The sequence below is a fragment of the Danio rerio genome, chromosome 12 (assembly GCF_052040795.2).
Source record: "Danio rerio strain M-AB ecotype USA chromosome 12, GRCz13ab, whole genome shotgun sequence".
Classification (NCBI taxonomy): domain Eukaryota; kingdom Metazoa; phylum Chordata; class Actinopteri; order Cypriniformes; family Danionidae; genus Danio; species Danio rerio.
The window spans coordinates 41,197,012-41,222,899 of NC_141032.1; the positions used below are offsets into that span (position 1 = coordinate 41,197,012).

Consider the following 25,888-nt stretch of genomic DNA (forward strand, 5'->3'; position numbering starts at 1 on the left):
AATTAATATTGGCATATCATTTCTGAAAACAAGACAATATGTTTTACTTGACTAGAAAATGCTTCTTGATATAAAATTTTCAGATATTTGGACTGGAAACAAGACAAAAAAAATCTAAGTAAAAAATTTTTTTTTGCAGTGCACTTTAATCTCACTCAACTGGCTCAACTCAGTTATGTGCATACATTTTTTTCTGTATGCGCTTGATCAAAATTTATTAGCATCTTTGCATTTCCATTAAGCTTTTTTATGCAATACTTCAAAATTTGCATAATAATAAGTAGACTGAAAAAAAGAGCTTCGTTGTTTATTAATGTTAGTGCATACTGTACATATTAATGTGAACTAATGGAACCTCATTGTAAACCAGGACAAGAAGAGTGGATTAGGGCTAACTGTATACAGTAGAAGTCAGAGTTATTAAACCCAGGCTCATTCTGAAAGCGTAGCGCTATATACATTTATAGAGAGCGTCAAATACGTCTTAGGAGCTACAATATTCTGCGGTTTTTGTTTTCGGGAATCCACCAGAGGCTGCTGTGTACACTTTTTGACATCTCAATTTGTTCTCACTCGTGCCATCAGTGCCTGCTGTTCTCATGTAAATTCACCAAAGGCTGCTGTTGACTGAACGACCGACCGACCTGACCTGACCTGAACTGACTGACTGACTGACTGACTGACTGATCAACAGACCCACATTTCTCCTACCCTAAATCCAACCAATAGTGTTTTCTAAAGCACAGATTGACCTGCCCACCCACTTTCCTAAACCCAACTGACATCCAGGAAAAGAAAAGCCCTCACCTGATTTTTACCACCTTTTCAGTTTTGACCACATTCTTACCCTGTTATTTACTTGTTTTTTTTTTTAGTTTTTGGCTTCTGTTTTAGTCTTTCTCGCTTTCTGGAATCGTTCTTTGCCGAACTCGAACCAGATTGAGCCTATGTTTGAATTATTAGTCCTCCTGAATTATTATTATTATTATTATTATTATTATTATTATTATTATTATTATTATTATTATTATTATTAAACACATTTCTAAACATAATAGTTTGTTCTGTAGACAATCAAAAAATACGTATTGCTTACAATATTAACCTTAAAATGCTTTTTTTCTTTTTTTTATTAAACAGCTTTTATTCTAGCCTAAATAAAACAAAAGACTTTCTCCAGAAAAAAATAAAAAATATTATAGCAAACACTGTGAAAAATTCCTTTCTCTGTTAAACAGTATTTGGGAAATATTTAAGAAATACAAATAAAATCACAGGAGGGCTAATCATTGTGACTTCAACTGTATATACAGTACACTATATTTATTCAAATGGTTATTTACCTCTTATTTACAAGTTAGGACTGTATATGTGAAAAGGGCTACAGAGTATTTACTAGCTCAAAAAAATAATTGGTGTCATCAGTAAACAGTTGTAATCCACAAAATAGTACTTCATTTTCACATCACTCTTTAAAACCGGTCCTTGATTTCTAGCTTATGTTGCTTTGGAACTCTGGTCAGTGTCTCTTTGTGACTGTGTGTTATTTTCCAGTATTCTCCAACCATGAGAGCCACCTACCTCTCCATGACCGAAGACCAGATCAGACACTTCGGGGAGGATTTCCGAGCATAAAACTGATCCATTTCCTTCCTCCGTCATGCACATGTTTCCTTTGGCGTGAGTCTTCGCACTCTGTGAAAACGGACACATGGAAAACTTTTGTGTTACAGGACCACAATCTGAGAGAAGAACATGATTTGAAGAGCACTGTAATGGTGCTTGCATGTATGTATGTATGTATGTGTGCGTGTCTGAGTGTGTTTGACCATTCTGTTGGTGCAATGCATCTTTTCCCTCACGCCTGACACATCTGTGAGGTGCTAAAAATGTCCTGATTTATGTTTTATGTTTGTATGTTTACACTGAATTTTTCATGATATAGATTGCTGGTTTCCTTTTGCAGCTGCAGAAACTTTTTTAACAAACTATTTTGTGTCCACTTTATATTAAGTGTCTTTAACTACTAACTTTTTAATGCATTATTAGACACAGTGCACTTATTTTCTCTAATTTTTTACATTGTGCTGATGTTTAAACATGTCTCCATACACTACCTGACTAAAGTCTTGTTCAAGTTTCAGGTACAACAAATAATCACTTGACTTCTAGTTGATCATTTGGTATCAGAAGTGGCTCATATGAAAGGCAAAGGCCTCTAGATTACGAATATTTGACCAAAATAAAATATAATCATGCTAGGGCTGGGCGATTTTTCAGATTTTTTTTTATTAATTCGAATTTATGTTTTGACGACGATTTAATTTTATATTAAATCGACATATCGTGATTTTTAAAAATATATATATTTAATACATTATAATGGCACCAATGCGCTTTGGTTCACTCTCTGTGTGCAGCAGGAAGCACACCAGAAGCGCAGCACCACGCAGCGCCATGGATTTTAGAATTCTAAACAGGTTTCTATACACACACCGGTGCCGCCCAGCCACGATTCACGACGCAGTCCATATTTCAGCCATGCCACAGAGCACTATCTGATTAGTTTCATGTTAAATATCATGCGAATGTGCGCGTTTTGTGTGTGATAGTTTAAACTGTCATGTGCTGTAGCAGTGAAAATGAAAGTACCCGATCCATGACGTCATTTAGCGGACCTAGTTGAAAACCAGACAGATCAGGCTGCAAAATACAGGCAGCAAAAAGGCAGCAGCATTACAACCTGTCATTCAATCAGAAGAAGACAAAGTCAAAGCCGAGCTGATAACCAATCTTTCCTATGCTCAGCAAAACTTGCAAAAAAATACCTCTGTATTCCTGCAAGTGCAGTATTTAAACAAAGATTTCTTATTCAAATCTTCAGCAACGCTATTTAACTCGTGAATTTGTTTTATATTTATTTACACCTTGACCGATTTTTGTATGACATGGCAATTAAAAATACAATGTTCCTTAACCAGATGGTTTTTCAAGTTACTTATAAAGAAAATGTTACTTCAGTCATGTTGTTGTAATGTTTTGAGAAGAATAGTAACACAATAAAAAAAAAAAATTAAAAATCGAAATCTTGAATCGGTCAAATTAGATTTTTTTTTTTTTGCCAAGTCGCCCAGCCCTAGATCATGCCTTGATTTTTAATTATTTAATTAGGACATTAAGGTCTGACTTTGCTCAGACAAAAGTCTTGTCACATAACAGAAATGATGTTCAGTATAGAAAGACATGGTGCAGAGGAAAAAGATTTAATATTGTGTATGACTCCCATGAGCCTCGAGGACTGCATCCATACATCTCTGCAATGACTCAAATAACTTATTAATATTAATAAAGTCATCACCCCAGCTGCCAGAAATAAACTGTAAAATTACATATTTTTATTTTTTTTACAGTGACTTGCCTTAAAAGTAAATTCCAAATCATGACAGGTTTACTCTCTCTCTTTTTGAAGTAAATTCAACTTATCGCTTTAAATGCAGTGGATTTACTGAATTACTGAACATCATTTTCTTTTACCTGTATATATATTTTACATACTGTAATTAAAGACAATTCATATAAAGTTGAACCAGAAATAGATTTTTTATTTATTTTTTTTTTCAGACCAGCACACATACACCTAAAGGTTGTCCAATTATCATATAAAAGGTGATGTACATAAGTGTGGGCACTGGTTAACATACTAATATTTAGTCCTACATAATGTACAGCATTGCTAGTATCAACATAGTAGGTACTTTTCTAAGCGATTATTGCTCATGGGAAGTTGTCTTGAGTTTTTCTTTAGCTACTGTGCAGTGTGAACTTCAAGAGCGTCATCTCTTTTTATGATGACTTATTGTACAGATACTAATGCTGTTTATTTTTTTTTTTATTTAATTTTCTTGTTTTCTTTTCCAAACGTCTTTTGTGCCAAGAATAGGAGCATGACTTGTGCCTCTGAAGTGCTTTTATTTTGAAATCCCTGACTTTGCTTTATTTAGTAAGGAGCCGATGGTGTTTCTTTGATCAGCAAAAATGGAAATAAAAGCTTTTCAGGTTTTTTTTTTTTTTTTTTTTATTTTATTTTATTTTTTTTGTGACACGTAAAGGCATTTTAAAGCACAACATGATCACTTGTAGTTTAAATTCCGCATGAAACGGAAGCTGCGTCCATTTTTTTTTCCATATTGAGACGCAGTTCCTAGAGAAAAGGATTATTAAATGAGAATACAAGGGGCGTGGCTTGTTTTTTTCAACTGTGGGCTGATTGGATGTGGTAAAGTAGTTATTACTAACAGACTCATCTTGTTCACCATTTGTGTTTGTTGTCATTGTGCTGACAGGTGGAGGGGTGTGGTTAAGTATGTTAGCCACACCCACTACCTCAGACAGACATAATCTGAGTATTTAACCGAAAACAGGAAGCACATTTTCAGATTCAGGTTACAAGGGCAAACTTTTTTCTTAATGGCATTCACAGATGAATTGTTCACCACAAAATTAGCAATGTGGCTAACAAAATCAAAATGTTGATAGTTTTGATTTCATGCGTACTTTAAAGTGATCTAACACACATCCTGAGAGATCTTCACCTTTTTTCCAGCCATAGATATATACACTAGATATTGCATATGGACTCTGAGCTTGCATCAATACGGCCGCCACATTTGTACAGTGCTCTCAGGACAAAAGTCATTCAACTGCTCTTAGTCAAGACTAAAGCTAATGTGAAGATGCTGGACTTTAGTGCTTTGTACTGGTGTAGTGACGGGCAAACAAAGAAAACAAAGCATACGCTTCATAGATGAGATTTAATTTTTTACGTTTTTGTATGTTACGAACTTTGTGCTCAACAAGTCACGTTATTGATGATGATGATAATACAGTCACTTACTGCACTGACCATAAGCCAAGGCATAGTAAGCACCAACTTGCACTAAATTCTAGGCTTATCCTGCTCTGGTTAAATAAAATCAGCAAACAATGTAAATAAAATATAACAACAAGACGCTGATGCCAGAAACTTGTATTATTGTCGGCCAAGTGAAGTAACGGCTTGTTTGAAGTAACATAACTTAATTCTTAATAACTTATAACAGTGCCTGCGCCTCAATGTGCATACTGTCCACCCTAAATTATTTAATATTATAAATGTTATAAACCATTTAGATCTGAAAGATGGATGTGCACATTGAAATGCAGAGATACCAATGTTCACATGAATCGTTCATAACGGAGATTCATTCACAAACGAATCGCTTCGTCCGTTAGAATTGGAAGTAAAATCGGAAAAGGAGGTGTGTTTCAGGACATGGGTTAGATCACATTTAACAAGTGGGGAGGATAATACATTTCCATGCTCACAAACACACACTTTTTGTCAGGAATGCCCATGCGGTCACTTATCCGTCGATATAGAAAGTGATGCAAGGTTATAATTTTCATAATTTAAAAAAATGTTTGCGTACTGACCACCAGGAAAACCCCCGAATTTCGATATATGTGTGTATATATCTCTGGCTCCAGATGGCTAGTCCTCCACTGCACCTTGGTCCGCACATACAGTATCACTTGACAGAAGCGCTACCCTGTAGTAAAATGGCAGCTCTACTGATGCATTCCTTCCCTTAGAGAACAACAGCTTAGGCAACATCTAATGTAAATATCTTTGATTTCCAGCAAGCACAGGTAGCAGGTCATTTTACCTGAAACTTTCATATATAAATGACAATAAATAGCACACTGAGCCAATCTCTTCCTTTGTATTAACCCATTGTAAATAACCTATATGATAACAGACGTGGTGTTATTTGTATTTCTTTCGTTGCTCCGTTCTTGTGTGCCATTTTCAGGATGTTGTTTGATAAAGATCTGCTATAGTTGGACAGATGCGTGCCAGCGTGTCCTCATTCGAGATTTGTGGTCATATAGCATTTTTTTTTACTGATTTTAATAATTTGGGTGCATGAATAGCACTGTGTTGCAGACACTGAGGTGGTGCTTGATTTCTGTCGAACTTAGAGGACAGAGACGTGGACATAATAAAAGCATTTTGAATTTAATTGAGCGAACGTGTCTATTTTTGAAAGTTGCGAATAGCCACATCACTTCAAGGCATATTTACACACTATATGGGGTAAGTTGTGTCACTATAATGCTACTTAAAGTCTTTTATGAAACTGCAAATATGTAAAGCATACCAAATATCAAAACTTTTGCTAACTATTATACTATTTAATTATGTTTACTATCATATATAAGCAACAATATAAATGATATTGCCAACTAAATGTTCAATTCAATTCAGCTTTATTTGTGTAGCGCTTTTACAATGTAGATTGTGTCAAAGCAGCTTAGTGTTTAAGTTCAGTTCAGTTTAGCTCAGTTCAGTGTGGTTTAAAATCATTACTGAGAGTTCTAACATTGAAGAGCAATCCATCGATGGGTAGCTCTACCGATCCCAAACCATGCAAGCCAGTGGCAACAGTGCAGCGGGAAAAAAAACTTCACCGAGGCGAGTGAAGAAAAAAAACCTTGAGAGAACCAGACTCAGTTGACCATGACCATTTTAATTTAAATTTCCTTAAATGTCTATTTACTTGTTATCATTCACTTTAATTTATTCTATTAATCAATATCTTATTTATTTATTTATTTTGCCTAAATGGTTTAATTTGTCAACTAAAATATTATAAATTGTGCCATTTTGGATGAACATATTCATAATTTATTATAATTTAAGATTTTTGAAAATTTAGTTTTATCTTCTCCTGTCTAATAATAATAATAATATTAATAAACAATAACAACAATAATTATTGTTATTTTAACTATTATTGTTATTATTATTTTCTTTTTTTTCATTATTACTTTTATTATTAATATTATTATTTTCATTTTCACTATTGTTATTATTATATTAGTATTATTATTTTCATTATTATTATTTTTTGTCAACAAGATTACATTTGAGTGCCTGTGCATAATAATTACATATAATCAATTTGAAAAAAAAAACGATAGAAAGAAAAAAGGACTAAACTTATATTTTACAAGATTATTAATATCTTGCTAAAATGTTAAATCCATAAACTAAATAACCTAAAACGCTAACGCTTTTAAGCTTACAGCGACATAATAATCATTGCAAAAACGTATTGTCCTTATTGAGCCCTGTAATGTGGCGCCCTCTTGTGGCAACTGTCAAGTTTGACGAAAATAAAACAGCAGAAACCTGAGGTAAAGCATCTTTTCTTGTCTTGATCCACATTTATTTATACATATAGACTCCTAGGTAGAATTTAGCCATGTTATTATTTAGTAGCAGTGATATTAGAAGCACAAGGAGAGTAAAAGACCATAGTAAATTCTATGGTAAAAGTATGTGCGCTGCCGTGACGTCACTTTCGCCGCTGCTAGGATACAGTAAACTCCTGCTGTCCCGTGAACCAGTAAAACCAACAAAACCTGCTTTAAAAAAAGACACAAATTCAGGTAAGATAAATTAAATAGCCTGTTTTTAAAGTCTTTAACACGAAACGGCTTGACAGATTGATACGTACCGTGAAATGTAATGTGTAAGGTGCTTTTTTAGTTTTGTTTGGCTGTTAAAAATCCTTCAAAGCTACTTTTTGACATAGCGCTTTGTTTGCAGTGTAAAATGTTTAAAAGCTATTAAAAATTATAGTTTTTTTTTTACTTTAAGATATCTGTTTGAGGTTCGACATTCTTGCCAAAAGAAGCGGAAGTACTGTATAAGTTAACGTTAACTATTTTTTTTTTCGTTAACTATTTTGTTGCTATCTTTTTTCTCATCACTGTGACGTAAACAATTTGAAAACTCTAAAACAAACCTAATCCTAACACATTGTAGTTATTCTAAGACATATGGAAGCATAACAGTACGATAATCAGGGACGGACTGGGACAAAAATTCAGCCCTGGCACCATAGCCCCACCAGCCCACATTACCATACATGCATACATACGTTTGTTTGACATTCTTGCCAGATTTTGATTATGTCCGCGTAACCTTTGATTGAGTCGGCCCCTCTCAAAACTATCACCGATTGGGCCAAATGCTTAACATTTACTGTTATTATTACTATTATTACCATCATCAACGTCATCATAATATTCACATGTTGCACGAGATAAAAGCTGCCTGCATGTAAAAACAATACATATAAAAAATAATAATAAAATAAAAAAATAAAAACTGACCGGCCCACATTTAAAAAAATGGTCCGGCCCTTCTGGCATTTGCCAGAATTACCAGATGGCCAGTCCGCCCCTGACGATAATTATTATGGTATAGAATTATTGGATAATATTTACAGAATTATGTAATTCAATTTAATAGAAACATTGGATTCGTATAATACAGAAATGATGGCGTATTTGTGTTTTTAAAATTAATTGTAAAAAATAATTTACATAATACAATGTCCAAAACTATAATAATCACCCATTCCTTTTTTTTTTGAGTGTGATGTTATAGAAATATTTATGATATCATACTTTTACTTAATATTTGTTTAAAACCTTAAATAAAAAAGTATAATAATAAAAGAAATGTGTTTTACTTCAATATCATATACATTTTACTGGGTTTTTGACATCTCTATCAAATTAAATGTGCAAAGGTGATTTTTATAAAAAAACTTATGCAGGATGTCTCAAATAGCTCAATGTCTCAAAAAGTTTATTCCTAAAAATATATTATAATTCAATTATTTTCTCATGGGTAAGACTTTGGTTTAAAATATATATGAAAAAAAGTAATATGACAGTTTTATTTTTTATTTATTTATTTATTTATTTATTTTTTGTCCACACTGTGATTTTTAGAGAAAGTCTATTAATATGTCATCAGATGACTTTGACCCACACGTTCAATACAAATGTATAATAAAATGAACTTTTGGCTTTCCTTTAGCTAAAATGGAGATAGTGTATGTGTACACCAAAAAGCGCAGCGAGTTTGGCCGACAGTGTAACTTTTCAGACCGTCCGGCTGAGCTGCATGTGGACATTCTACCGGACTCTTCCCTCGCTGCAAACTTCACAGTGAGAGATCCATGTAATGTGGCCATACAGTGTGCAGGTGAAATGTCAGAGCATGAGGTGAGACATATCAACAAATACCATTTATACAAAATCAAAAACAGAAAAAGATATATATATATATATATATATATATATATATATATATATATATATATATATATATATATATATATATATATATGTATATATATATATATATGTATATGTATATATATGTATATATATATATATATATATATATATATATATATATATATATATATATATATATATATATATACATGTATATGTATATATATATGTATATATATATATATATATATATATATATATATATATATATATATATATATTATTCTTTTGATTAGCATTTTTTGGGTTGTGCAGTTTAATTCACAGAATTTCTACAAAGTATATATATAAATAAATATTCTTGTCCTGTTCAGGTGAACACAGAGCGCTTTGAATCTGAGTCTCGAGGAATAAACCATGTGGAAGGAGGATGGCCGAAAGATCTCAATCCAGATGACATGGAGGCCACCATCCGCTACAGGAAGAAAGTGGAGAAGGATGAACACTATCAGAACACCATTATGCAGATTGCTGGTGTGAGTGGCCGCTAAACTTATAACCTTTAGTATTAACCCAATTTAAACCCTTTAGTATTAACCCAAGATATTTTGAAGAATGTTAGACACCGTAATCATTGACTTCCACAGTATTTGTTTCTCCTACTATAGAAGTCAATGGTTACCCGTTTCTAATATACCATTCTCTCTGTAAAGTCTTCAACCAACTAGGCCTAGAAGTAGCAGTTAAGCTGCAGAGAAAGCCACAAGATGGCTATGGATAAAAAGGGCTGATCCTTGGGTGATGGCTACTGGGACTCAAGCTGGGGTCTGATTAACCTCAGCTGGGTCACCTGGGAGAAAGGGTGTCTGATGTTGAAAGACCCGAATCACCCAGTGACCCCAGAATACACCACTGACAATGTGTCCCAGTGCATCTAGTTGATGTTTCTTGCACACTGTTTTGTTTTCAGCAGAAAAAAAAGAAACACACAGTTTGAACCACTTGAATAAATAGTGTGTAAATGTATAATTTTGGGGGAACTATCCTATTAAATCTTCATATTTCTATCCTTCAAACCAATTTTCTATTAAGTTTTATTTATTATGTATGTTATTTAAACATAAATATATCAATTATCCTGAATAACAAACATTATTTAACTCATATTTTCACATTTTATTTTTTGATACTTTAAAGCAGATACTGGCTTTTAATCTGTTGTCTATATATATAATAAAATCCCTTATGGAAATGCAAAACTGGACGTCTCATCTCTAATGACATGCTGGGCTTAGCTTGAACCCTATGTTGTGATTTTATTCCATTATAATAATGGTTTTGACGTCTTCTTGTAGCTCATGGAACACTGCATTAGGCAAAACAACGCCACTGACATCTATGAGGACTTTCTAGAGGATGAGGATGAAGAAGATGTGGAGGAGTCAGAGGAACAGCCATCAGCAAAGACAATCAATGTCTTCAGGTGAGCACAAAATTATATCAACCCAGTTTTGTGAATGAATAAGACAGGGTTTTTCCTGCATAAGGAGATCATGAGAGGGCCACCTCTGCTAATTTTGTACCACCTTTAAAAGTTTTACCTTCACATAAAAACTTTTTAAAATTAGGCAGACAGTCATGGCTCACAGACCCAAAAGATGCTCAAGCACTGCTTATGGATATAATAACATTTAAGATTTGCCTTTTAAAATAAGATAATAGTTTACTTGATAAGACTACAAGAATAATATTGCAAAATGTATTTAAAATGTTATGATCGGGATAACACCTCCACCTCATCCTGAGCCAGGATAAACTCTGAATAAGACATTTTCATTTTGTGTCAATTGAAAAAAAATATGTGTATTTAGAGTGCTTTTGTGAACATGTTTTATTCTTTTGTCTATGTTTATACATTACCACCATTCTATTACAGAGATTATTAGAAAAATAATGATTATTTGAAAAACGAAAAAGATGAGGGAAAAATTTTACTAATGATCTAATGCTGATGAAAGTTTATAAGGTTTTGGCTTTTTTTTTTCTCTGTGCATCACTACATGATCACATTAGCATATTTATCCATATAAAGACCCACAAATGGTAGACCCACAACTTTAATTTCAGAAGTTAAATACTGTGGAGAATGTAAACGTGACGTTTAAACACGCAGTTATGACAAATGACTTTGTTCCAAAACTTGCCATTTCTTCTTGTTCGTGTTTGAACACCAAATCAGCACATTAGAATGATTTCTGCAGGGTCATGTGACACTAATGGCTTCTCAAATGATGACAATTATGGCTGATGAATAAACATTGAACTATGCTTCTGACCTTAAACCATTGGTTTCCGGTACAAATTAAAATGGACTTGGGCGTAGTATTGAAATCGAATTTAAACCAAAAAGACTACAATCATTTTTATTTCATTATTTAAATAAATAGAGCCATTTATGAAGTATGCTTAGAGAATCATTTTCTTTATTTTTATTTCTTTATTTTTGTATATATGTGTTTCTTTTTTAAATGATGTAATTGCTTTTTAAAGAGTTCAAAAAAGTCAAAGTCTTTCTTTCTTTCTTTCTTTCTTTCTTTCTTTTTTCTTTCTAAACTACTTTTAAATAAATAGAGCCATTTATACAGTATTTATTGCTTTAAGAATAATTTTCTTTATTTCTATTTATTTATTTTATTATTTTTGTATTTACATGTTTTTTTAAGTGATGTAATTGCTTTTTAACTTTGTACAGTGTTTGTATTGTTGAAATTACAGAGTTAAAGTCTTTCTTTCTTAAACTCATTGAAATAAATAAAGCTATTTATAAAGTGTTTATTGATTAGAGAATATTTTTTTCTTTCTTTCTTTTTTCTTTCTTTCTTTTTCTTTCTTTCTTTCTTTCTTTCTTTCTTTCTTTCTTTCTTTCTTTCTAACTACTTTTAAATAAATAGAGCCATTTATAAAGTATTTATTGCTTTAAGAATAATTTTCTTTATTTTTCTATATTTTTAAAATCATTTTTCAATTTACATGTTTCTTTTTAAGTGATGTACAGTAATTGCTTTTTATTTTGGTACAGTGTTTGTACTGTTGAAATTAAATAGTTAAAGTCTTTCTTTTTTTCTTTCTTTCTTTCTTTTTTTCTTTCTTTCTTTCTTTCTTTCTTTCTTTCTTTCTTTCTTTCTTTCTTTCTTTCTTAAACTCATTTAAATAAATAAAGCCATTTATAAAGTATGTATTGCTTAGAGATTAATTTTCTTTATTTTCTTTATTTTTTTAATTCATTAAAGAGTTAAAAGTCAAAGACTTTTTCTCTTTTTTTCTTTCTTACTTAGATTAAAATAAACAGTGGCATTTATTAAGTATTTATTGCTTTGAGAATCTTTTTTTGTTGTTTTTCTAGAGACCCAAATGAAGTGAAGCGGACAGCCACAAGTCTGTCCTGGCACCCTGATGGCAACCATAAATTGGCAGTGGCCTACTCTTCCCTGGAGTTCCAGAGAGCACCCAATGACATGAGCTTTGACTCCTACATATGGGACATTGGTATATCATCAAAAAAAAAAAAAAAAAAAAAAACACTTCTTTTATTGACACAAATGCTTGGTTAGGGTACCAAGGAGCTTTTTTTTACTTTCAGAAAATCCCAATAAACCTGAGATGACTCTGAAACCTGTATGTCCACTTGTTTGTCTGGAGTACAACCCGAAAGATTCACACATTCTCATTGGCGGCAGCTACAATGGACAAATCGGTGGGTTTTATCACACAATTTTTAGATACACAATTAATCTTGGCCTATTCTAGTTACAGAAGAACATCTGAACTCTTTTAGCTGTGTAATTACATTTGCCTCAGTCTCTCTTGGCATTTTTAGTCCTGATTAAATGATCCTTAATTGAAAAAAGTACCTTTGACCTTTTCTAAATAATGTTTGCTAGATAAGGCGTAGCTCTTTTGTAAAATCTAATGGCTGGACTCATGTACTTTGGATGCAAGGTTGAAATTAGTATGTACTTAATGTTTTGTTTTAGCATACTGGGACACTCGTAAAGGCAGCCAGCCAGTGGAGATGTCACCCATTGAATTCAGCCATAGAGATCCTGTCTACAAAGCCATCTGGTTACAGTCAAAGACAGGCACGGACATCTTTTCTGCCTCTACAGATGGCCAGGTCTTTATACAATCACACATAACTCTCATATAAAGAAAGAATCAGGGTTTAATTGAGTTTTATATAGTGTTCTCAACTTATTGTTTAACCTTTAATCTTTTACTCACAATATGAACAAAAACAAACTCTGCTCTTATTAAGAACAAACAATTACAAACTGTCTTCGATAAAGTCCTTGTGAAATCAACATTTGCAATCTTTATTTTGCTAGTGCACATTGTTATACTTAAGGTAATCCACTTAAGGTTAATGTTTGGGTTTGTTTTTTTTATCTTCAATCAAAGTCTGACCATTTGCTTTCACATTTGAAAAGGTATTCCTGCTCTGTTGACATCAGTTTGATGGCTTGAGCTTGGTCGCCAGGTTTTCACTACAAATATAGCCAATGCCCAAACAAAACCAGCCCAATGGACATTCAAACTATCCCAAAAACAAGCCCAGTCCTTAAATCCCACATGGAAAAGGATATATTTTACATGACTGAATGCATTATACAGGCTCTTTCTCTATCCTTGAGGAGGAGGGTGAAGAGAAGGGGCGAGATGTTAAAGATGGAGTTGGAGAGGATGATATTTGATTTGGATAGCGAAGGGACTTTACCCTGCGGAATATAGAAATTGTCTGGAGACACAGATCAAAAGTATCACAATTTCACTGGCAACAGTGGCTATGTTTACATAGACATCAGTAATCAAATTGTTTGCCTTAATTTGAATAAGACAATAATATGATTAAGGTGTTTTGAGTTACTTTTTAAATGCTCCGTTCATGATCCCATTGTACATGTTATAGCATGTAATTGCGTCACCGCGCTATCTACATTTCCTCTGGAGTTTTGTGTAATTTCAGGTGTTTCATTTTTAATTTGTCAACTCTAACTGCAGTTTGGCACTTTCACTTTCTTTTGGGGACATTTCATGCATGACCCCGTGACAAACGAGATATTGAATGCGAGTATGAACTCTTGGAGAAGTGTTATATTAATGGTGTTTCATACCGCACGCCGAATGAGAAAAAAAACTGCATTTTGCTGTGTCTGTGCATGTGTCTGTGGTCTGTGGTTTTCTGACTCAATAAGTGCAACACTGTAGTGTCAAACAGCCGTGTGTACAGACTATCTGTCGCAAAATGCTGTGAAAAACTTACACAAGTTCTCCTTTATAGTGTGTATATAAACATAATTATTTTTATAATGATATAAATTGTGGTTGTGTGTACATGAAGTTACTAATAACAAATATAGCAGGGCATTCAATTACTGTTTATTTCTTTGTTTTTTAACTTTGTAAACTATAAAATCAGGGGTCTCCTTACGGTTTGTGTTTCATTTTCTGGGCCAACTGACAGCAGCTGTCCGCCCCCCTCCTTCTCCCCTGCTCTGCTGGCCACGCCCACTCCCGCCCTTTGCTCACAGAGTTCCACACCCATTATGATGCATTTTTTGAAAACATTCTGAGGTAGACTTGAACCGAAAGACGGGGTTTCATGGCCTTTTAAGAGTGGATGGTTTGAGTGGCTTAAAAAATCTCCAAGATATCCAAGAGAGGAAGAATTGCAGAAGTTAGTTGGGTCTTCAGGTTAGAAAGTCTTCAAAATTACAATCTAATTCCAGCTACATCACCACAAACAGTTTGTTAGGGTTAAAAGACAAAACAAAAAATTATTCTCACCTGAAGTCAATTATATTTAGATTTTTTTTTTTTTTTTTTTGGAGCAAAAGATCAGACAATTTAACAAAATCCTATTTTAACAGTAAAATTGTTGATTAAATCACTGTAATGGGGGCAACACTTGAGTGGTTAGCACTGTCACCTCACAGCAAGACGGTTGCGGGTTTAAGTCCTGGCTGGATCAGTTGGCGTTTCTGTGTGGAGTTGGTTTGGCGTGGGTTTCCTCCGGGTGCTCCGGTTTCCCCCACAGTCCAAAGACATGTGCTATAGGTAAATTGAATAAACTAAACTGGCCTTAGTGTATGGGTGTTTTCCAGTCTTGGGTTGCAGCTGGAAGAGCATCTGCTGTCTAAAACATATGCTGGATGAGTTGACGATATATTCCACTGTAGTGACCCCTGATGAATAAAGGGACTAAGCTGAAGGAATATGAATGATGAATCACTGTAATGACATTAAAATTGCACAGTTATGTTCACAGATTATCTTTATGTATGGTATTTACTGGTAATTTTCTGGCAAAGTCTGTAAGTGTGAAAGGGGTTATTGAAGACAACGACTGTAACACATACTAATACAGTCATCACATATTAAACGTGCTCATGCATCTGACTCCAGGTCCTATGGTGGGACATTCGCAAGATGAGTGAGCCCACCGAGAGACTCGTGATGGACCCCACTAAGAAGGGCAACATTGATAATTCACTTGGTGCAATCTCACTGGAGTTTGAGACTACTATGGTAAGATTAAGATTTATTGTTTGGCCCATTCAAAGAAGAAAGAGATGATGAGAAATTTACCATGATTTTTTCTTTTTTGTACAAGCCCACTAAGTTCATGGTGGGCACAGAGCAGGGTCTTGTGGTTTCGTGCAATCGGAAAGCCAAAACACCAGCTGAGAAGATTGTATGTACATACAGCGGACATCATGGGCCCGTTTATGCCCTGCAGAGGAACCCTTTTTTTCCTAAGAACTTCCTGACTGTGGGTGACTGGACAGCACGCATCTGGTCAGAGGACATCAAAGAGTCCTCCATCATGTGGACTAAGTAATTTTTTGTTCAGTTTTTAGAAAATCATAAAACAAATCTACCAATCAAGCAAACAATCAATGAATTAATCAACAAAAAAAAAGTTCTTTTAAACTTTTTATGAAAAAATTCCTGAAAAAAAAAAAAAGATTATACAAAAATATTAAACATCAGTTATTTTTAGCATTGACCATAATTATAAATGTTTTCTAAGTACTAAAACTGAATATTAGAGTGATTTCTGAAGGATTTAGCACATAAATAAATTGTATATTGAAAATGTTACGAAAATAATTCTAATAATAAGATTAAAAAATGTAATGTCAATTTTAATGTGACTAAACTGTTTAATACTAGACATATGTATAACAGATACTATTAGAATGTATTTATTGCGTATAGTTTGTACAGTAACTTATCATTTGAATTTTAATTTGTTAAAAAATTATTATATATTATTATTATTATATATAATATATAAAAATTATATAAATATATAAATTATTATTATATAATGTTATTATTATTATTATTATTATTATTATTATTATTATCATTATCGGTATTATTATTATTATTATCGTTATTATTATTATTATTATTATTATTATTATTATTATTATTATTATTATTATTATTATTAATAATAATATTATTATTATTATTATCATTATCGTTATTATCATCATCGTTGTTGTTATTATTATTATTATTATTATTATTATCATCGTTATTATTATTATTATTATTATTATTATTATTATTATGTTGACCCCAGCTTCAGATGTTTGTTGTGCTTTTTCTAATCAATTTCTACAGATATCACATTGCCCATCTGTTAGATGGCTGTTGGAGTCCAGTCAGACCCTCAGTTTTCTTTACAGTAAAGATGGACGGCACCTTGGATGTGTGGGACATCTTGTTTAAACAGAACGACCCCACTCTTTGCCTCAAAGTATGTGCTCTCTGTCTCCTCATCAAACTCATATCACTGTCCAACATCTCAGCAATATCTGCTTGAAGAAATGTTCACTACATTTGTATGTTTGTTTGTTTTTTATTGACAGGTTTGTGATGAAGCTCTGTACAGCATCAAGGTTCAAGATAACGGCCGTTTCCTGGCTTGTGGCTCTCAGCTGGGTACCACCACACTTTTGGAGATTTCAGCAGGCCTGTGTTCATTGCAGAAGAACGAGAAAGCCCTGGTGTCAGAGGTGATATACAGTATATTTACGCAACAAAGCACTGTCTGGCCACTTTATTAGGTACAACAAGAAATCTTCTTCAGAACTGCAGCTCAATAGATACTTCCCTTTTATTTATGTATGCATGCTACTTTAACATTATACATTTTTTTTATAAAGGGCAATCTAAAAAGCAAGTCTGGCCAATCTAATGTTTTGACAGAGTAGTTCAATTGATGCCTCATTATAGAAAAAAAATTAAGAGAACACTTATAATTAATTCTCTGGATGAACGATTATGAGTAAATGTTTATTTGTGTTTTGTTTTCATTTAATAAAGTACCGATAATATAAAATATTAAATTTTTATCAGACCTTAAATTTTGGGGGGAAGTATATTTGAACACAAAATATCTGTGTATGCACAAAATAAATGAAAAAAAAATATATAATAATTTTGTTCTATATTTATTTTGGAATATTTAATTTGTCATAAAATAAATAATAAAATAAATAATAATAAATGATAGTATTACTATTTTTCATATCGACACATTATTAATTCATTCATCAGGGGCTGCAGTGGAATGTACTGCCAACTTATCCATCTTATTTCACCCATACACACTCATTCACACACACACACACTACCGCCAATTTAACTTAATCAGTTTACCTATAGCGCATGTCTTTGGACTTGTGGGGGAAACCTACGCGAACACAGAGAGAACATGCAAACTCCACTCTGAAATGCCAACTGACCCAGCCGGCGACCTTCTTGCCATGAGGTCACAGACACCTTATTCATTCATTCATTTTCATTCATTTTCTTGTTGGCTTAGTCCATTTATTAATCCGGGGTCGCCACATCGAAATGAACAGCCAACTTATCCAGCACATTTTTTTACGCAGCGGATGCCCTTTCAGCTGCAACCCATCTTTGGGAAACATCCACACACACACACACACACACTAACACACACACACACACACACAAACACACACACTCATACACTACGAACAATTTAGCCTACCCAACTAACCTGTACCGCATGTTTTTGGACTGTGTGGGAAACCGTAGCACCCGGAGAAAACCCACGTGAACACAGGGAGGATATGCAAACTCCACAAAGAAATGCCAACTGAGCCGAGGTTTGAACCAGTGACCCAGCGACCTTCTTGCTGCGAGGCGACAGCACTACCTAGCCGACACCTTATCAATGGTTTATAAATATTATAAAACAAATAAACTTTTTACTCAAAACACATACCAATTCGAGAGTTCACACTTAGATAATGCTTGACTATTTTAGCATGTTTGGCATGTTGTCTTGGGAGAGAACCCTGAGCTCGGAGATGGATGAGTCCAAGGCTTCCGCCTGGTCAATAAGCATTAGGAGGGATACGAGATTAGGTGGTTCTCGAAAACTTTCCAAGAATAGCCCGCTAACTGTGCTAGTTGGTACGTAATAGGTGCTTGTGACTTTACTTTTGTTGCATGTTTTTTTGACTGTGAGAGGAAACCGGAGTACCCGGGAAAAACCCTTGCAAACACACGGAGAACACGCAAACTCCGCACAATGAGTGTTGGCTGGCTCAGTTAGCGTTTGAACCAGTGACCCCCTTGCTGTGGGGATACAGTGCTAGCCACTGAGTCACCGTGTCGCCTGAACTTAGAATTGAGGAGGAGGGCGAAGGGATGGATGGGGGTGGGTTTCCAAAACGAAGGTAAGGAATGAAGTTTATGCTGGATGTTTATATTAAATTTGGAATGATCCGATTGGCTAGTTAGTGATTAGTGATAGGGATCAGCTGTAGTCAATCCTACAGTATCACATGCTCCTTGAAATTAGTTTGTGAAACTTCACTTAATGGAAAATCCAAAGAATTGTTAATAACTCTAAAGGTGTTTCATCCTGATAATTTTTTCCCCAAAAATTTTTCACTTATTTACTTTTGTACTTATTCATTTATTCATTCATTCATTCATTCATTCATTCATTCATTCATTCATTTATTAATTTAAACTTTTTTTTACAATTAAAACAAATATTCAAAGAGATACACTAATAAAGACAGATGTATAAATGGTTTTGTTTGTACTATCCATCTGTCATCTGTCTTCTCATCAAACATCGAACCTATAAGGTTAATTTCCCCCTTGTTTTTTTGTAGATGTTTGAACGGGAGACGAAGCGGGAGAAAATTCTAGAGGCTCGCCACAGAGAGATGCGTCTGAAGGAACGCAGCCGCTCAGAACAGAGCAGAGAGGACGAAATGAAGGAGACGGATGGCGAGGAGAGCGTTGAGGAGCTGGTGGCCCGTGCAGAGAAAGAGTTCTTTCACATCATAGAAAATGAGAGGATGAAAGAGAGGAATGAGGAGAAGGACAAAGATCAGGTTCACAATCTTCTGCTCAGACTGTTCACGTTTATTCTGATGTTCTGAACGTCAGATCTGATTCTGAATTCTGGTTCCAGAACCGATTCCTCACTGTTGTAGTGATTCTTTTCAATGTTTTCTTCTCAATACCTTGCAAGTAGTAAATACACAAACAAATGAAGGTCAGTCAATTAGAGTTGAACTCACAATGACTAGCCCTTCAGTGAATTGTATTTTCTTTTTTAAATATTTCCCAAATTATGTTTAACAGACCAACACAATTTTCACAGTATTTACTATAATATTTTTTCTTCTACAGAAAGCTTGTTTTATTTCGGCTAGAATAAAAACAGTTTTAAATTTTTTAAACATAATTTTAAGGTCAATATTATTCGCCCCCCTAAGCAATAGAGCTTTTCGATTGTCTACAAAACAAACCACTGTTATACAATAATTTGCCTAAGTACCCTAGCTTGCCATCACTTTAAGCTGAATAATAGTATTGTGAAAAAATATCTAGTGAAATATGATGTACTGTCATCATGGCAAAGATAAAATAAATCAGTTATTAGAAATGAGTTATTAAAACTATTATGTTTAAGAATGTGTTGAAAAAAAATTCTTCTTTCCGTTAAACAGAAATTGGGGTAAAACTTTACAGGGGGGCTAATAATTCAGGAGGGCTAATAATTCTGACTAATATCAACGATATGTAATTTATTGCATAGAGCAGGGATGTCAAACGTAAGGCCCGCGAGCCGGATCACGCCCACAATTGGGTTTACTGTGGCTCACGAGATGATTCTGTAAAGTTTAAAAATTAGCTGCAATTTTTGCTGTTCCAATTGTGTCCACTGGATGAAACTATTAATTTCATCCAATCCAGAATCCTGAATCAGCGTCAGTTTGACAGCCTTCTCAGAGAGAAAGACCACATCAATACCCTGTCATACTACACTGAGGTGATCTCATGGGGAAACGTAACTATTTTATGTTTTGTCAGTTTAGTGGCTAATTGTACCATTTTAAAACAGCCCAATCACACCCCTAAACCCATTTACCAAATTCCCCCCAAACCTCCTATCCCCACCAGTTAATTTTAAGTTCCATATTCCTTGATTTCACCAGTCCGTCCCACTTGTGAACTGATTTTACTCCATGTGACCTCTGAGCTAAAATGAGTTTGACACCCCAGGCATAGATGGAAAAGGTTGTGTTTAAAATAGACAGCTGTAGAATAAAACCTACCTATAAACAGCAAATTGTACACTGAAATAACTATATAGGGCACCAAAATAAGATCATGCATTAGTTTTATTAAATGGAACATAAAAGCCGTTCACTTAATGCACAGGTGTCAAACTCAGTTCCAAAAGGGCCGCAGCTCTGCACAGTTTAGTTCCAACCCTAATTAGACATACCTGATCAAACTAATTGAGTCCTTCAGGCTTGTTTGAAACCTACTGGTAAGTGTGTTGGAGCAGGGTTGAAACTAAACTGTGCAGGGCTTCAGCCCTCCAGGAATTGAGTTTGACACCCCTGACTTAATGCATCTTTAATGATTTTTATGTATTCAGAGTGAAACTTAAAACCTTTTGTTTCACTTCGGAAGTTTATTTTTTATTTTTTGTTGATGCCAGTCACCTCATACTCCAACCAATCAAATGCTTTCTAAGACCTGACATGCCCCGCCTCCTTCAAAATGCTTCTCATTTGCTTTTCAGTTGATGCCCTTGAGCTGAAGCACTTTCATAGTCATAAAATATTAAAGGTTTTGGCTGATTTGTTTAAAAGGGGGAGGAGCGACTCTATATCCCACCCTGTCCTCATAGTTCAGTTGAAATGACATCACACAACGAACAAAAATACACATTTCAAAGCATTTCACAGGAGCAAGAGAGAGTCGAATCAATGCTCGATTCAATACAGTCATTTAAACCAGGAGTTCTCAAACTGTTTAGCCTGTGACCCCAAAATAACAATGCCAGTGACTCGGCGACCCCCATTATCCTCTCAAGTGGTTATAAATATATAAACCTTGCACACATAATAATAGGCCCAAGTCTATTCATTGTTTATTTTTGGAGAACGCCACTCGGAGACCATCCTCCATGTTCAGTTGTGGTCTGTATTTATTTTAATGTATGTGAGTGCCGTAAAGGTATCAGAAAGTTTAACCTGGTTCCATAAAATCAATGTCTGACGCTATTGATGTGTCTTTAATATAACGTAATCACCCCTGGGGTCACAAAGACAAAACATTTTGAAAGGCTGATGGCTTTTGAGTGTTTATTATTAACATGTTAACAATGTTACTATTACTACTGTTTTGTTCTCCAGTAGGTTATGCAGGGCCGAGCCCGGGCCGAACCTGGCCCCCGAGGCGGTTTGTTCAGGCCCTCCAAATAGTGTGACCAAGACATCAAAAATAAATTTAGTTTAGTCAAAAAACGGCCGTCATAGTTATGAAGTGACGTGCGTCCATTCAGTATAGCGCGAGCTGCAGAGGCAGAGCCTGAGTCACCATAAGCGAGTGATGTGGACAGCCGAAAACATTTGAATATGTTTTGTAGATAATGCCTTTTGTACAATGCACTGTAATCGTTAATAAGGATGCAACGATTAGCTGATTTCAGTATTAACTGCGCTTTAATTCGTCACAGTTAATGAAGCGTAAAGGCTTCTCTAAGCCGCATTTCTGTTGCACGGAAAAGTCATGACAAGTTGCCACCTGTTTGCTGGTTTAAATTTAAGTATGTACACCGAGGCTAATACACACGCACACTGGATTAACTATAGCAGCGGCCGTTGCCATATCACATCTTTTCCGCTTGCAAGTTTGTCATTTCTAATGTAAGAATATATGCCAATATGCGCGCACAAGTGGAGCAAGGCGTCTTTCTGGACGCACGCAGTAGAAAACATCTCACAGTGAAAGTTGTGCGTGCCTTTCAGTGGAATGTAAACAAAAGATATGTTCGACGAATTATAATTTAAGTGATTATGTATGTATGAACTCATATGGCAACAACAGTTCATCTAAATAGCTACTTACCTGATATAAAGCTTAAATTTACATAGCTTTACATTAGACGTGATAACCCTGAAACCAGGATTATTCTTCAGACTATATAATCTTAAAACCAAAATCTATAATTGTTGCATCTCTAATTGTTATGCAGTTCACAACATAACATATAAATGTGTCTGAATGTAGAAGAAGCATACTTTAGAAATGCCCTGCTTTTGTTGTGCGAAATACAACATTTGAATGTTTGTAAAAAAAAAAAAAAAAAAAAAAGAAGTAAATTGGACAATGCAATGATATTATGTTGTTTTAAAATACAATATATTAACATTTTAATGTAGAAAAACCCAATGTGGATGTCTTTATGAGCACAAATACAGCAGTTGGGCTCTTATATGCAGCTGAGTTATCACTCATATAGCAAGTCATATCTCTCCAGTCCTTCGCTTGGGATGCTTTTCATGAACCGGCCCCCATGCCAAACTAATTGAATAGCCCTGTAGTTTATGGATAAATTATGATCATTCTTATAGTTTATTCAAATGTTGAAATGTTGATCGCCAAGAAAACCCCCCGCCCCTCCCCAATGTCTCATGACCCCCCCAAGGTTTCCCGACTTCCACTTTGAAGACCACTGCTTTAAACTGAAAAAGCCTTTAATGCAATTGATTCCAAACAACGACTCTAAATCAAAGAATCAATTCTTTGTGAAATCGACTACCAGTCTTAAATCTGACATCTCAAATCTTTAACCCACTTCACTTCTGTGGATTTTGGTGTGTGTGTGTGATCATGTGTGTGCATCAAAACAGCTTGTCAAATAAAACTGGCCTCCTTTGTGAAGCTTAAACAAATCGTATTCTATGTTTGGACTGTTGCTTCAATAAGATAAGCTCTATATATAACCCTGATCGCTGTGGCCGACGCTCTCTATTGTGAAAGACAAAGCAGGAAAAATCAATAAAGTCTACTTTGTCTGTACCCAGAATGCTTTATGCTCATCTGTGATTGGTTGAGGAGGCATCGGAGCATCACAAGTGTATTTCTGCTGGGCCGTTTACTCAAAGGCTCGTCTGATTTATGGTTTTGCCCTTTTCAGTGACTTTAGTTATTTGATAATAAAGAGGGGGTTATAATTAGGTTTGTCTTATTGTGTCTCGCATGACTTGTGCATAAATCTGGAAGTGTATTGTTTGGGCTCAGTTTCGGACTGGTCTCATTTTTGATTCTTATTTTTTTGCAGGAGAAAGGAGTGTGTGAGGAGAAAGATTTCCAGGAGGAGCACGAAACCAATGGCGTTTCTTCATTTGTAAGGACAGAAATCTCTCTGTAGATTGAGCTGCTCTCAAAGTCTGATCATGTAGCTTTCACAAACTATTTTTTACTTCCATTATGTGATGTATTTCTGAATGAAACAACAAACAATCAAATTATCACAGCGCAGGATTTATCATGAGCATGTACAGTACGTTCCACTACATGTACTGTAAGTTGCACATTAACCCTTTGACTGCCCCTCTACCAAATGGCTGACCATGTTATGGATTTGTTTTTAAATAAACTGGTCTTACACTTGATATTTTCAGATTTTTCATAGTATATGTATTTATTACGGTACTTTTACCGTAAACTGACATATCAACCATTTGTTAGAGGCTGATTATTTTAGAAATTATTGGATGTGTTGATGAAAAATGCATTGAGTGTGTAAGCTAGCGACATTAGGAGTTAATATTTTTTTCTTGGTGGGGTTGTTAAAGGGTTAAGGCCGGGAAAATATGTATTTAGAAAAATTAAGTATAGTAAGTACACATTTAGTCAGAATTGAGCAATAGATATAAGGCATTTTTAAATATTTCCCAATTGCTCTCTAATGGAGAGATGATTTTTTCAACACTTGCTCATTCATCAGGGGTCGCCACAGTGAAATGAACCGCCAATTACACTGGCATACATTTTATGTGGAGGATGCCCTTCCAGCTGCAACCCAACACTATACACTGTCTCATTAACTCATACACTACGGACATTCATTCATTCATTCATTCATTCATTCATTCATTCATTCATTCATTTGGCTTATTCTCTTTATTAATCTGGGGTTGCCACAGCGAAATGAACCGCCAACTTCATTCATTCATTTTCTTGTCGGCTTAGTCCCTTTATTAATCCGGGGTCGCCACAGCGGAATGAACCGCCAACTTATCCAGCAAGTTTTTGTAGGGGATGTCCTTCCAGCCGCAACCCATCTCTGGGAAACCACACACACATTCACACACACACTCGTACACTACGGACAATTTAGCCTAGCCTACCCAATTATATATATATATATATATATAACAAGTAAAAAAAATATATATATGCTATAAAATCTATAAATAAATAAATTTATATATATATATATATATATATATATATATATATATATATATATATATATATATGTAAAGACAATACTATACATTTTTTTTTTTGCAAATATATGTTGTTTTTTTTATTGCAGATATTTTTGCAAGGCTTGATTTTATTTGCAGTTCTTTTTTGTTTGCAAATTTCATTATTATTCCTTGAAACTTTATTTTCCATTTGCAGTTCTTTATTTTTTGTTAGCAAAATTATTTTTTATTTCTCTAAAATAAATTTTCAAATTGTGATTTTTGGAGATTTGCATCTAATTATTTATTTTTTTGCTCAATACTTTATTTTTGTTAGCAAAATTGAATTTTTTATTTTGCAAGTATATATGGCCCTAGATTGACTCCATAAACATCAACGTAATTTGTTGTCACTATTGGACATCAAAATAAAGTTGTCCTTAGACGCTGGCTAGACATTGAATTTTGGTCACCTGACACCATGACCTAAATAAATCTAGCCTAATTAAGGTCTTATGATGTTGTGTGCCTGCTTGGTTTGCACAAAACATGATTTATAAAAATTAAAAATTATAAAGTTCCTGTTCTTCATATATTGTTGAATTTTTATTTAAATTGTGAATAATCATTGTTATTAGTCCAAGTCTGCTCTGTTGTTTTCCGAGTTGGAATTGTTGTACTGTTAGGAGCATGTGTTTTAAAATAAAATATTAATAAAAGGTTTATAATGTGTTTTCTGATGACTGTTTTCATTCAGTGTTGTTTAATTCTTTTTCAGATTATTTAATGTAATTTGTTTGATTTTGATTGTTTTTTATATCATTCTACAGGTGTTGTTTTAGATTTATTAAGAATTTCAATTGTGTAAATGGGTCAATAATGGGACTGCAAAATGTACA

The 25,888-nt window shown here is 34.2% G+C and overlaps 2 protein-coding genes across 5 annotated transcripts in view; both read left to right on the forward strand.

Moving 5' to 3' along the window:
- The window catches only part of ttyh2 (tweety family member 2), a 131,836-nt gene extending 128,256 nt beyond the window's left edge, over positions 1–3,580 (forward strand). For 3 of the 4 annotated variants that reach the window (XM_087274900.1, XM_087274902.1, XM_087274901.1), the window contains one exon: positions 1,555–3,580. In XM_087274900.1, the coding sequence (XP_087131026.1) occupies positions 1,555–1,635 (81 nt within the window). In that variant the 3' untranslated portion in view covers positions 1,636–3,580. 4 annotated transcript variants of the gene reach the window in all.
- Positions 3,581–7,422: 3,842 nt separating this feature from the next.
- On the forward strand, positions 7,423–24,810 carry dnai2b (dynein, axonemal, intermediate chain 2b). Its single transcript, XM_087276847.1, has 13 exons — positions 7,423–7,494; positions 8,939–9,126; positions 9,516–9,677; positions 10,497–10,624; positions 12,545–12,687; positions 12,782–12,895; positions 13,176–13,315; positions 15,604–15,726; positions 15,812–16,035; positions 16,837–16,972; positions 17,085–17,231; positions 19,377–19,601; positions 23,855–24,810. Exons 2-13 carry the CDS (start codon positions 8,944–8,946, stop codon positions 23,942–23,944), a joined length of 1,815 nt encoding a protein of 604 aa, XP_087132973.1. The 5' UTR covers positions 7,423–7,494; positions 8,939–8,943; the 3' UTR covers positions 23,945–24,810.
- Positions 24,811–25,888: the final 1,078 nt, after the last annotated feature.